The sequence below is a fragment of the Dufourea novaeangliae genome, unplaced genomic scaffold (assembly GCF_001272555.1).
Source record: "Dufourea novaeangliae isolate 0120121106 unplaced genomic scaffold, ASM127255v1 scaffold105, whole genome shotgun sequence".
Taxonomy (NCBI): Eukaryota; Metazoa; Arthropoda; class Insecta; order Hymenoptera; family Halictidae; genus Dufourea; species Dufourea novaeangliae.
The window spans coordinates 65974-79944 of NW_015373975.1; the positions used below are offsets into that span (position 1 = coordinate 65974).

The window sequence follows — 13971 nt, forward strand, 5'->3', positions numbered from 1 at the left end:
TAATTATGCATGATTTTCTGCTAACTGTTATATACAGGGTGTAACAAAAATGTTGTCCGACCCGGAAATGGGTCACTCGGGGCGTGAATTGGAACAAGTTTTTCCTTAGCAACAATGTAATCTGAGGCTTCGTTACCGAGATATTAACGAAAAACCCCGACCAATCAGAGCGCGAGCTTGCCAGCCGAGTTCCCGCGCTAGCGATGACTACGCGCTGCGACTGGTAGGCAGCGTTACCGCGGGAAATCGGCTAGCAAACTCGCGCTCTGATTGGTCGGGGTTTTTCGTTAATATCTCAGTAACGAAGACTCAGATTACATTGTTGCTAAGGAAAAACTTGTTCCAATTCACCCCCCGAGTGCCCCATTTCCGGGTCGGACAACATTTTTGTTACATCCTGTATAATTGAATATTATCAATAAAGTACGTATTAAGTACAATGAAACAGAAGAATATATGAGAATAGGTACGATGTAATTACCCTAGTAGCATTTATGGTTAGCCAACGGTGGCCAACAGTTGCGAGTTAGTTGGGATGTAGTTAGTGTTTTTGTTTACAAATTCAGAAAATAGGGCCTACGACGAAAAAATTATGACAATTTGTCAACGAATATCCAATGTTGGGCCGACAATTATTATAATTTGTTAATTAACAAGAAATTTACAACGATAATACAACATTTTCCCACCCAAAGTTTGCCAACATTTAAATATCGTCTTAAAGACGTCAGAAATGTTGCTACAACCAAAAACTTGTTATTAAAGAATAAAAAACTTGTTATTAAGAAGTTGAAAAATGGGAGAGTGTTACCCGAAAAAGACGATGAAAGAAGACGTACGCAGAAGACATTTAACCCCTTGCCATACTTTGACGAGTCTGACTCGTGATGAGAATTTTGAGCCAAACATAAATATCACGAGTCGAACTCGTGGTCTTAATCTCGGGCCAAGTATGAATGACACTTTGTCTCCGCTGCTTCGGCTCTTTCCCCGACCATTCGGGCTCATCGCTTGGGCCCGGATTCTTCCGAGTTAAATGGTATGGTAAAGGGTTAAGGGCGAATGGCCGAGTGTGGGTTTGGGACTTCCATCCAATGCTCCTACATATATAAATTGTACATAATTATAAAGGTAACTTTTAACTGCTGGTAAAACACTTGTTTACCTGTTTAATATACATATACAATTTATACATGTATATAATTACTATAACAACCCAGATAGCACACAGCTGACTTAAAGACAGGTTAAAGACGTCTGTTTCAGATGTTCCAAGCGTCTATAGGCGTCTTGAATAGCTTAGGAATAGCGTTTTCACGTCTTTTAAAGGTCTAACGTGACAAATCAAGGCGTCTTCAAGACATCGTAAACAGACGTAATTGCGACATATTTATCGGATCTAAATCAGGTCAAATGCAGATCTTTATGAAACGCTATTCGGACGAATTTAAAATGTTTATCGAGACTCATTAATAATAATGTAAATTTAACCAAACAGGGTTATCGAAGTGAAATCAAACTTAATACAAATTCATTTGTATTAATTTCATTTGTATTTAATTCTTAAAATTTGATTACAGTTGATTTTATTTTTATTTTTATTATTATTACATACCATGTTTGGTAAAATATATCATTCACAGTATGTTTACAAATATTGAAGAGCTATATTTACACAATACTTATTTTATATTACTTGTTTGTTATACAGGCGCATTTTATTAAATATGTATATTTGTATATTATATATTTACAAATGCGCCTTAAACAGGTCTACACCAATGTCTTAAAGGCGCCTTTAGATGTCTTAGGGACGTCTATAAACGTCTTAAAGACGCCTAACAAAGGTCAAAAGGCGTTTTAAAGACATCTTTGTTACTAATCAGGACATTCGGTCGTTCAGACCTAAAATAGCTGTAAAATGGATGTCTTCAAGTCGTTATGTGCTATCTGGGAAGTAATTATTATAATTATTATTTCCAGTGTTATACTTCTCCAAATATTTTTAAAAGATTTTATGGAAGTGTAGATATGGAAGTGTGGATAGCCAGTTGTCTTCCTATTATTGGTTTATTGTAGATACTCAACAATTGGCCTTACAGAAAGAAACCTTCAGTTGGCCCTTCGTATTATAGTGACGTGGGCCCTACGTTGGGTATGATCGTTGGCCCAGGTACAAAAAAGGACAATTCTAACTTTTGGCCAACCAATACTGCAACAAAGGCCCATCAAAATGCCAACAATAATTGCTACTAGTGTAACTACAAAAAACTATAAGTATTTGAATTATAAAACTTTGGTCTTGTGTAGCCTAATATACAGAGTGGGATAGGACGTGTGGTACCACCGGATACGAAGTCATTCTACGTGCCAAGTAAGTCGAAAATGTCGAATAAAGATTGCTATATATATGCATAGGGTGTTCGACCACTAGTGGGAACAAATTTAAGGGGTGATTTTTGGTTCAACTGCCTTGTCTGCGGCATTGTCACGAGGGCAAAACGCTGCCACAAAGGTAAATTTCTTGGACAGTTATGTTCTGGATCTTATCTGGATGCTTATCTGGGCGATAGATGTGTCGAGAATTCGATTGAGCGAGACAGAAGTAACGAATGTGAATGAAACATGTTTCCGTGAGCCCAGTTCCAAGAACTGGAAGCGAAGAATTAATATAATAAATTAATAATTAATTAATAAATTGAAGAATTTAATTTAAAGCTACGAGGTCAACGAACATTCCTGATGGTACCCCGATGGTAAAATAAGCATCGGTTGATCCACGAAAACCAACCTACTAATAGTACCCCGGTGATGAAATAGGCATCGGCTGATCCACGAGTCACAATTTGTCTCACGCAATTTGTGATTCACAAAGTCCCTACGTGGTACCCTGGTGATGAAATAAGCATTGGCCGATCCACGACAAGAATTCAAACAACCGATCCTCGGCTATAACGAAAGCCAAAAGCCCATTTAGCTCTCGGCTCTTAACAAGGTATTTAACGGTCATTTTATTAAAAAATATAAAATTAATAACAGGTGTTTTTTTTAGTAATAATTTTTTTATAAACACAATAAAGAATTACTTTTTTGAACGGAGTTATCATTGTCAATCACAAGTTCTCTTATGTCATTTTCAAAAATTAATGGACTTCTTTCAAAATTTTGTTATTGGCGCATAATCCATTTTCATTGGAGATATGAAGTAAAATTTATTGTCAGCACCAGTACGTTATGTTACATGAATTTTAGAGTTCGATTATCTCGAAAGGGAAGCATCATGCGAACAAATTTTATTCTGTATTTTCGACTTTTTTAGCAAGTAGAAGGAGCCCCTGTCCGGTTGTACCACCAGTCCTGCCCCACCCTGCATAATTACGATTTGAATAATCTTTGAATAGTATTAATATTATTATATTCAAGGAGAGAAACCGCATGTTTGTGTGGTATGCACCAAGGGTTTCTCGACTTCGAGCTCTTTAAACACGCACAAACGGATTCACAGTGGTGAAAAACCTCATCAGTGCCTTGTTTGCGGTAAGAAGTTCACGGCCTCTTCCAATTTGTATTACCATCGCATGACTCATATCAAGGTAAGTTCTGGACAAGTTACTTTTGATAACAAGAAATATATAACTATCATGACGTTGGATAAATTCTGTCGTATTTCAATTTTTATATAATTCTTTCAAAGCGTTTAGTAATATTGAGGTTAAATTTTTTTCATCCCAGACTTGTGTTGAGATTGTTATATATTAATTGTTCCATTAAAGACGGGTATTTACAATGTAATATAAAGACACCTTAAGGAAATTCGACATCTATATCGACAAAAAATATTTGAAGTGTAGAGGTGAAGTAAATTACGAACACTGCTTTATCTTCTTACACAACTTATTACCAAATATACACTGTACACGATCTTAAGTGTAAACCACATGAAAGGTCATATACGTTTCTCGGCACTAGAAAGTGATCAATGTTTTGTGAGTGATAGAAAGAAAACTATTAGGATTAATTTTTTTGGAACAGATACAGGGCGTAACAAAAATGTTGCAGGTCCCTGAAATGGGACACTCGTGAGGCGATTTGGAACAAGTATTTCCTTAACTTATTTATGGGGGGCTGAAAACCTTTCCGCCTTGCTATGAATGCTCTGAAGCGGAGCCGATTTCGTCTCTCTCATAGAGGAATTACTGTACATCTGATTGTACTACAGAATACAAAAACTCTTCTGAACTTGAAAGTTCAAGTACAAAATCCGATTGAAAAATCATGAAAAAGCATCATATTTATGTGGTTACAAACTTTTGGAATCCCAACCCAATCCGACCTGACTTCAGCTCTGGATACCTTAACATTACAAACATTCGGGATCCCAACTAGAAAATTTACAGTGTCTCTAATTTATCTGTTTGTCTACTATCTGTGAATAAAATTTCTTACAAATTTATGCATAACAGTTCATGCAATTCTCTTGTAATGTCTATCTAGGGATTTATCTTCACATTGCAAATGCCAGTAATTGTGAACGAGACATTAATTCGTAACTGGTTCTCGCATGAATTTTTGTGACAAAACACGGAGAAATGGTATTAATCTTCTAAACATAATTGTATTAATCACTTATAAATTTCAGACAATCTTTGTATCATTGTATAATTGCGTGGCTGTAAATGTTAGGTAGATAAACACAAAATGAGTCACATTTTCATAAAGAAATAACCTGTTATGTTCTTTATTACAGATTAAGGGATATTTATAAGAGATTATTAAGATTTTCCTGAGGAAAAGTGTCCAAATACGACAACATTTGGTCTATTTTTAATTATACATAATTCGATGTACTGTAAAACAGTCGCATATTACATACCAGTAACACTTACAAAAAATATGTGTTTGGACTCATTTTCACGTGAAAGTCTCATTATTCTGCTGGCAAAACTTTTCTAAAAATACAACAATTAACGAGAATATTTTTTTTTCCCTGAATGGTTGGTATATCAATTCGTATGTGGTGTCCGTTTAAATTATCGAAAACCGCGCGAGTAATGAGTCTGTCTCGCTTACTGTAGATGTATCTTATTCACACTCAATAGGGAATGACTAAAAATTCACACTTCATATATCGTTGTAGGTCTCTGTTGAAATTTTTTGTAGTTAAGGTGTTAAAATCAGACAATATAGAGTAAGGTTAAGTCTGTATTTTAGAAAATACACACTTGCTTCTTCCTCATTTTTCAGTTCCTCATTTAATTAAAATCATTTAGCCATGTAATATAATGAAAATTGTCGTTGCAACATTATTTATATGCTTTATAGGAGAAACCACACAAGTGTTCTCAGTGCTCCAAATCGTTTCCGACGCCTGGGGACCTTAAGAGTCACATGTATGTACATAATGGATTATGGCCATTCAAGTGCCATGTATGTAGTCGGGGTTTTAGTAAACCGACTAACCTAAAAAATCACATGTTACTACACTTAGGTAGGTGTTCTAACAAGAAAATCGCTAAATCTATCTCTGATTATTAATCATATGAAAATATTCTTAATATTTCAAAACGTTTAGCGAAGAAACCAAATCTTCTTATTATAAATATATAGTGATAACTAAAATTATCCCTTAACATAATTATTTAATAAAAATATTTTCCTAAATCAAATGTTTGACGCTTCTTGGTATGGGTACGTGCGTGAGTGGGTGCGTGCGCGGTGTACGTCCGTGTACGTGTACAAGGCAGCGCGAGAAACGTCCCGAAAAACGAGAGAATATAAATGAAACACCTGCGCCGCGAGTGACTCATATTACCAGTCGATCCTGTAATTGTAAACACGGAACTGTCAACGTCGCGACGTACTACAAGTGTCATTTAATTTTTTATATATACTTTTCTTGTCTGTGTTTCAATAAAATCGATTGCTTATATTACACGTCATCATTCCGTTATCTCCCACACTCGTTGTTTCGGCCAGCTCGAAAGTTGGTCGAGCGAGGTTGGATGACCAAAAAAGATGTACTCCGAATGTCCGTGGTGAGACCCAGTTTATTCGCCTCTAGGCTCGTCTCTGTGAACAGTTATAGAGAATACAGCATGATGGATAATTTACAAGTCGGTGTATAACAAAACGATACTGTAACAGTATGTAAAGGACTTCAATAACGCGAGAATAGCTTGGTATAATACGCAAGTAACAAACGGTCTCGGTACGTGTTTTCGCTCGTGGAGTTCAAACAGTTCTGTCTGATTCTGATTTCTGCCCAGGGTCACGACGGTTGACAGTACGCGGGACAGTTGACCCAACGGTTCGCGCGAGTTTTTGTACGGCGAACACGTGTTTACTTGATCGCACTGCAGGCGTCTCAACGGCGGGATTTGAATCGTGGAAATCCTCGTATATGAGAATTTCTTTGATCAAAGTCCGATACCCCCCTTCAACTTTTCTGTTTTTTTATATTGGATGTACCTAAATTAGATCTCGCTTCTTTGTTCTTTTCTCTTCAGCTTACTGTGCGTCTAAAAGTATGACTATTAGTGCCTATTCCTCGTCGCTTTTTGATCCATCATTTTTTACTGCTAAACGTCAAGTGACGGACCTTTACAGTAACAGTGTAAACATGTGCATAGAATTCATCGTGCTGGTGACGGTTGGGACATTCTGACGATTTCCAGGAAAAGAGGTAACGATAGTGCCGCCCTTGTCCAAACATTACGGACTCAGGCTTGAAAACTGTCCTCTACACAGGGCAAGTAATGAGATTCTCTCAATAGTTTATTCTCTCCAACTTATAGAACGAAAACACGGGCAGAGCCAAAGAGCTTAACCTCTCTTTAGTGAAAACCATTTTTCCCGTAAGTTTCTTAAGTTACAGGAGCAGGAAACAAGGGGTGAGCCATCAGTTCAAAGCCAACCGCAACACGACACTGAACCATTACGTGTGCACTACTGCGAACAAAGGTAGAGTCGGCCGACGCTGCCTACGGTGCGGAGAAACGAACTTTTTTCCGGACTCGAGAAGTTGCTGAACTGGAGGTACGGCGACGACCACGAAGACAAGACAACCCTCCGGTGGAAAGGCCGGAGACCATCCTCACTTCCTTACCACCAAGGGGATGGAGGCAAGGACGAGCACGGCTGGAGGAACAACGACCAACAAGACCTGGGCCTCCAGAGTGCTGTCATGCTGCGGCGGACTACCAAAACTTCCGACCGACATACAGTAGACATTCGTTTCCCGCACTAGTCAGGGCTGTAGCGGGCCAGAATTCCAGGAACCGTGCAGGAAGCAAACGCCAGTTACCTGAGTTCAGTCGTGCGACGCAGCTACATGTAGGGTGGGCTGGATATGCGCACCTTACGGTTACATTAACTATCTCCGTTATTTTTAGAGATATCAGAAAAGTTTATTTACAGAAGTTGTTCAGTATGAAGAGGGCTAAGTTTTCAAAGTTAATTATGTTATTTTTATTAATGATATTGAAATATTATGGAATAAAATACTTTTATTACATAAATCAATTCTTTCAAACATTCTGCGTAATAAAGTATTAAGGTAATATGTGAAAAAGGTAATAATTCGTGACATATTTTAGTGGCAAATGTCTAGCTTGGTTAGCATCTGTTACCCGTTACGTGTGATTCGCGAGACAAGAAGCAATCAAATTGCTACCAATATTCATTCCACCAATATTCATTGTACCAATAAAAAAATTATTAAAACAGTATTGTGTACACTGTGCTTTCCGTGATGAGATATGCGAGTTAAACGCGACACCGTATGTGTTCCGGTCTAGGCGTGCTGGGCGACAGAGTAGGGTACGCGCGCGTGTGAGAAATATGTGTGAGCAAGGGGCGTGGCTTTCGTACAGATAACGGTGGCGCGGGAAACGAATGTCTACTGTTGTTTCTAATACCGTTAGAGTACTGCCACGTAGCTGGCGTATACTGGCACGTGAGTCCAAGATACGCCCCTGGCATGTTAAACTCCACATTGTAGTCATGATTTGATAATAATTTTGGATCCTCACTCGTTCAAAATGCTAAACATACCCTGTTTAAACTTATCTGATTCATTATTTAATTACTCGCAATAAATAAAATTTTTGTAAGTAAATAACGTGTAAGTAAATTCATATGTAAAAATTTACCAATTGCCAAAAGGTAATTGTTCGTGCGTATTAAGATTCTTACAGTAGGCAGTAAAACTATTCATACTTCCATATAAATTATAAATATATAAATGTTAATAAAAGCGGTGTATATTCTCCCACATGTAGATTTGATAAACTATTTATGACACTACATCTATTCTGAATTTATTTGTTACAAATGTACAAATGTAAGGCAAAGTATAAAAACGAATAAAACAAGAATATGTAAAAAGAAACATTAATAAAATGTCCACTAACGATGCATTTAGAATAAATTGTCTTGTAGTTAAGTGAAAACATACATATACTTTCCCGTTTCATGTTTCATGACTGTCATATTTATCCCTTAACCTTAAACTGAAGCATCGGATATTTTTATTCCCGTCAAATCATGTAGATACACGCAATATGGATGGAATATATAACATTTCATTTGTGCTAATAATACTCAGAATTCATGCTTTATCGGTAACGTCGGGTATTGACACTAAAATGGTAACAAGCTATGAGCCCTGCGAACGTGGGACAGAAAAAAGCATTGGATGATTGGTCTATTCTATACCTAGTCGGTGGTTCAATTTAACTGAAGAGAACAAAACACGTAATTTAAATTCCCCGCCTGTAGAAATTCATTCTTACCCTAAACCGCAAGAGGGTACTGTTCGTAACAACTGTTACGTTGTCGTGGGTAGTGTCTTTAGTTCAAGCGATATTTAGGGTTATCGATATACGAGTGTTGGAAGCGCGAAGTTTGAAAGAAATGTAATAGGAGAAGGGAGAAAGGTGAAGTTGGCACATGTAGGAAACGATTTGAAATCAGTAGTTACTCATCCAAAAGGATAGATTTCAAGTTATTTATGTTTGAATAATTTCTCTTTATCTCCTTCTCCTAATATGCAAACCAATGCTAAGATGTTAAACACTCGCAAACTGGACAGTTGATAAATGACAGGGAATGGATTGGCAAATAGGAAGTCGTTTTAATTAATTAATAATTTCCTGATTGGATGTCAGTATCTAAGACATTTTGTTAATAAACAAATTGTATTTGTTTTTATAATTCGGCAAGGAGATGACGCTCCTTGCTTTTTTCTTCCACCATTCATCTCTGGACATTACAACTATCCAGACGCGTTCTCGAACATAGAGAGTATTTATAAAATTAAATTCATTTATATAAGTGTAAAAGGGTGTTGAAATTAAAATTAAAGAATTGTGAACAGTTTGAATTGAAATTGTTATTTAATTGAATACTTAAATACAAAATCACAATTAAAAGCGCCCCATAGGCGCTAGCTCACGCCATATTTCCCACGAAGCTTTAAAATTCCCTAAGAAGAACGCAACACAACAAAAGAATACATTGAGTGTCGTGGCCCTGGTCGTTCCTCTCTCGCTCGCACACATAGCATGTATAGACGAAACATTAACTGAGCGAAAGGAGTAAGATTCGCGGTAAGGGCGTGGGTAATGGTAAATCGGGTAACTTCGTTCCTTTTCGGTGCTATTCGGGTGTACAATCACATTACATACATGTATGCTATTAGAGTTCCCCTCCAATCCTACGGTCTCCTTGCTCGAAGTGGTACCTTATGCTCCGTCTAAATATGTCTATGCTCGCACATCGCAGAGGGTGGGTAGAAAGTGCTTGGGGCTTGGAGCCCTTCGAGGGCGATGAGGAAAAGGAATGCTGCACACATTAATGCCTTCATCAGCCGTAGGAGAATCCCCCACCAACATCCCCATTAGAAAGAGAGGATAGTTACTCCAGTTATTGTCCTCTCTTTCTACTGCCGACTTCATGATGAAGTCTTCATCCCTACTATAAGACCACGCAGTCTATTATATGCATATGACCAATATGACTACGATTAACGGAGCTGAACGGAGCCTTCTACAGCTACAGTAGAGATGGCGTGAACTACTACTTATGAATCACTCGTGATTCGATCACGTTCGTTCCCAATCACGGTGATTTTTCACAGTGATTCGTGATTTCTCGTGATCGTTTCTGATTGGTGGAGAAATCTAACAGTTCTTTACACGCGACACGTAGGGCGGGATTCATAGTCGTTGTTTATTCTTAAACAAATGCTTAAGTGCCCAGTTATAAATGTGTAGTCCATACATATACACGTGTACATTCATAACTGGGAACTTAAGTATTTGCAAGAATAAGTAGTGACTATGAATCCCGGCCATAATCTGTATATTTTATATTAACAACATCAAAACAAAAATTCGAGTTATATCGTATAAAGTGAAGGAATAATTAGAAACAATGAAGAATAATGAATAAATTAATGATTATAAATTATAATCTACATGTTACCTAGCAAATTTTTCTTTTAGAATTTCTTGTTTTCTTCAACTGATTTTTACAAACACAAATAGTAATGTAATTCACCGTAAAATCATATTGAATACGTTTTTCTGTTTAAAGAGCAAGGACTTACGATCGCAATGAGCAAATTCACTCAAGATAAAAAAATCACAATCATGGTCGTAAATGAAGTTAAATCACGACCGTGATCGTGATTCGGTGATCACTGTGATAAATCACCGTTAGTGATTTTGCACGCCATCTCTAAGCCTAAGCTACAGCCTCCTAAAGGGCGTTTGTGGTGTGTAGAAGTTGGTAGAAGTTGATTACAGTTGTTTATGATATTTGATTCAAAGTGTTTAAAATGGGAGTGAAGGATCTTTGGAATATTGTATCGCCTTTGTGCGACAGACAGCCTATGTTTGAACTCCAAGGGAAAACGGTAGCAATTGATTTGAGTTGTTGGGTTGTGGATAGTCAAACAGTCGTAGATAATGCAGTTCAGCCGAAAATGTATTTAAGGTTCGTTTCTGTCAGTTTTATTGGTCATTAATTTGGAATTTAAACTGAATAAAATTATATAATTTCTTGTTTATTGTAGGAATTTATATTTTCGTACAGCATTCCTTCTTCTGCAAGGAATATGGCCAGTATTTGTATTAGAGGGAAAAGCACCTACTATTAAATATAATACTATTGCCAAAAGAAATGATGTTCGTAATGGATTTCAACAAAGAACTTCTCATAAAGGAACAAGATCACAATTTAACAGAATTCTTAAGGAGTGCAAAGAAATGCTTATTTTCATGGGCTTAGCCTGTGTGCAAGGACATGGAGAAGCTGAAGCAATGTGTGCTTATTTAAATGAAGATGGAGTAAGCAATTTGCAATTACTTATATTGAGCAACATGAATTCTGTTTAATCCTAGTTTCAATAAATATTTTTATAGCTCGTTGACGGATGTATAAGTCAAGACAGTGACTGTTTTTTATATGGAGCAAAAGTAGTTTATAGAAATTTTTGTACAAGTGCTCAAGGAAATCGGGGTGGTTCAGGTGGGGCTGTAGATAAGTACACTTTAGAAAAAATAGAGAGGCTATTGAATTTAGGGAGAAATAAAATGATAGCATTAGCTCTTTTATGTGGATGTGATTATAATGATGGATTGAATGGAGTTGGTAAAGAAGCAGCAATGAAACTTTTTAAAATTGTAAAGGATGAAGATATTCTTGAACGGTGTGTAAGACATTTCAATAAATATTGTCATGAACGTGCACCGCTAAATAGCTTTTTTATAAATAAACACAAGACTTGCCTATCACTAATCACTTTAAGTACACTTAAACTATAACTGTGCAGTGAATGTCGTGTGCTTGATGTTGCTCTTTATATACTAACTTCATAACGTAATATACCTTATCTTTGTTTATTTTACATAATATAAACATCGAACCCAATAATTATTTATCATATAAGGGTATGTGACACATTATTTTTCTAGAATAAAAAGTTGGAGGACAGATAGTAGGCTAGATCAGAAGGAAACAGAATTACAATGTTCAAATTTATGTACATCTTGTGGTCACAATGGTAAAGTACAAAAGCATGCTAAATCAGGTTGTGTAGATTGTGGGACCGCTGTTAGGTGTAATGATTCTTATAAGTAGGTAAATTTTTACTTATATTGCATTACTTATTTAAGACATATAAAACATTTGTTGGAACATATTCTTTCAGAGAAAAAAGGGCATTAATATTAAATGAAATTGCTTTACGGAAAAAAGCACTTCTAGCAGAAGATTTTCCCAGTCAAGAATTGTTAGATGAATTTCTGATTAGGAAAGATCCTGTACCTAGAAAAGTAGATCTACAATGGAGACAACCACAAATAAGTAAATTGATAGTAAGTTTTTACATAAAATAATATGTTTTAAGTAGGTTTTGTGAACTTATTAATTGATTTTTAATTAGGATTTTATGGAACGACATTTATCTTGGGAACCACAGTATGCGTTTGAAAAAGTATTTCCTTTAGTAACACGATGGCAACTTCTACATTTACCGAATATTTCTCTTGAAGATCGCTTATTAATACCCGATTTATTCGTACCTGAAGCGATAAAAAAAATTCGTAATATTAGATCCGTTGCTAGTTATGAAATAATGTGGCGTATAGACCATGATGTAGTAGAAAAATTGAAAAAGTATATGGCATCATATAAAGAACGGGATGATAGTACTGATGACAGTTTAACTGAATTAACTAGTATTGAACCACAGGATATAGTATTGGACTGTTATCCAGAGATAGTTGAAGCGTTTGATAACGCTAGAAGTTTGAAAGCAAAAAAACGACCAACTAAGAAAAAGGCAGAAAATGTAATTATTGGGAAAGACAGTGAAAAAGATAAAAAGGGAAGTAGACTGCCAAAAAAAGGTGGCAAAAAGCCTATCGATATTGAAAATAATAGAAGAATTGATGAATTTGTTTCCAAAAATACTGCTTTATCGTTGGAAGAATCATTTGAAAAAATGAATATTACACCAAAAAGATCTAAAATGGTAGAAAAGCAACAGGAAAACCAAAATTACAGTGTAAATATAAAACGTGGACCTCAGTTTGATAAGGTATTACAATTGGAGAAAATAAATTCAAAATTGAATCGTACATTGGACAGAATGTTCAATGAACTTTCACCGGATGATTTTATTAGCGATAACGAGGAACAGGAGCTAAATATGTCAGAAATAATTGATAACATATGCAGCGTGAAAAAAGTTTTTCAGTTTAGTAGTATATCTGTGGACGAAACTAATTCCAATGTGAAAAGTACTGAAAATTGCAATAGGATGCAGACAGTAATTAATAGTGAGGCAGAATCTAACAAATGTGAAACAAGTATTGCAATTTGTGATCAGTCTAATGATGAATTTGCTGATATAAAGGACTCTTACATACCACTTAATCAAAGACTTTTAACACTAAAAAATAGGAATGAATTTCCCTTACATTCTACAGAGATAAATCAAAGATTTACTTTAGGATTTGATGATCTTATGAATGACACTGACCCATAAAATACATAGTTCGTCACTTAGAATACAATATATATATATATATTTTTTGCCCTCGCATGTCTTTTGCGCACGTCTTTTCGGGTAACACTCATCCATTTTTCAATTTCTTGGGAGACGTGCCCCTCTTTTCGTCATCGTCGTCGTCGTCGTCGTCGTCGTCGTCACCAACTGATGCCAGATTCATGGGATTTCCGCGCGAGCGCTTACCCTCTCCATGCCTACATTTGAGTAAATTATTTTATTATTCCATTGTTATTACAACAGTTTAACAGTGACAACGAACATTTGTAATAATTATGAATGCTGTGGGGAAATCAATATTATTGAAATTATGGAATATACAACGACATATCACTGTAACACTTAAAAAAGTTTTAAAGTTCCATTTATATCATTGTCCTGTGAAAATGTTCATA

At 36.1% G+C, this 13971-nt stretch overlaps 2 protein-coding genes across 2 annotated transcripts in view; both read left to right on the forward strand.

Annotated features, from left to right (window-relative positions):
* Positions 1 to 5535, forward strand: part of LOC107187093 (zinc finger protein 43-like) — a 29675-nt gene extending 24140 nt beyond the window's left edge. Inside the window, exons 5-6 of the mRNA XM_015575098.1 lie at positions 3424 to 3593; positions 5323 to 5535. Coding sequence (XP_015430584.1) covers positions 3424 to 3593; positions 5323 to 5535 — 383 coding nt within the window. The remainder of the gene's footprint in view (positions 1 to 3423; positions 3594 to 5322) is intronic.
* A 5305-nt stretch (positions 5536 to 10840) lies between these two features.
* On the forward strand, positions 10841 to 13588 carry LOC107187092 (flap endonuclease GEN-like). Its single transcript, XM_015575097.1, has 6 exons — positions 10841 to 10998; positions 11078 to 11351; positions 11427 to 11713; positions 11979 to 12140; positions 12215 to 12380; positions 12449 to 13588. Exons 1-6 carry the CDS (start codon positions 10841 to 10843, stop codon positions 13553 to 13555), a joined length of 2154 nt encoding a protein of 717 aa, XP_015430583.1. The 3' UTR covers positions 13556 to 13588.
* The last annotated feature ends 383 nt before the right edge of the window (positions 13589 to 13971 follow it).

Coding starts and splice junctions, on each gene's coding strand:
- LOC107187092 (XM_015575097.1), top strand. CDS start 10,841: ATGGGAGTGAAGGATCTTTGGAATATTGTATCGCCTTTGTGCGACAGA. Junction 11,714..11,978: donor GATGAAGATATTCTTGAACG/GTGTGTAAGACA, acceptor TTATTTTTCTAG/AATAAAAAGTTGGAGGACAG. Junction 12,141..12,214: donor AGGTGTAATGATTCTTATAA/GTAGGTAAATTT, acceptor ATATTCTTTCAG/AGAAAAAAGGGCATTAATAT.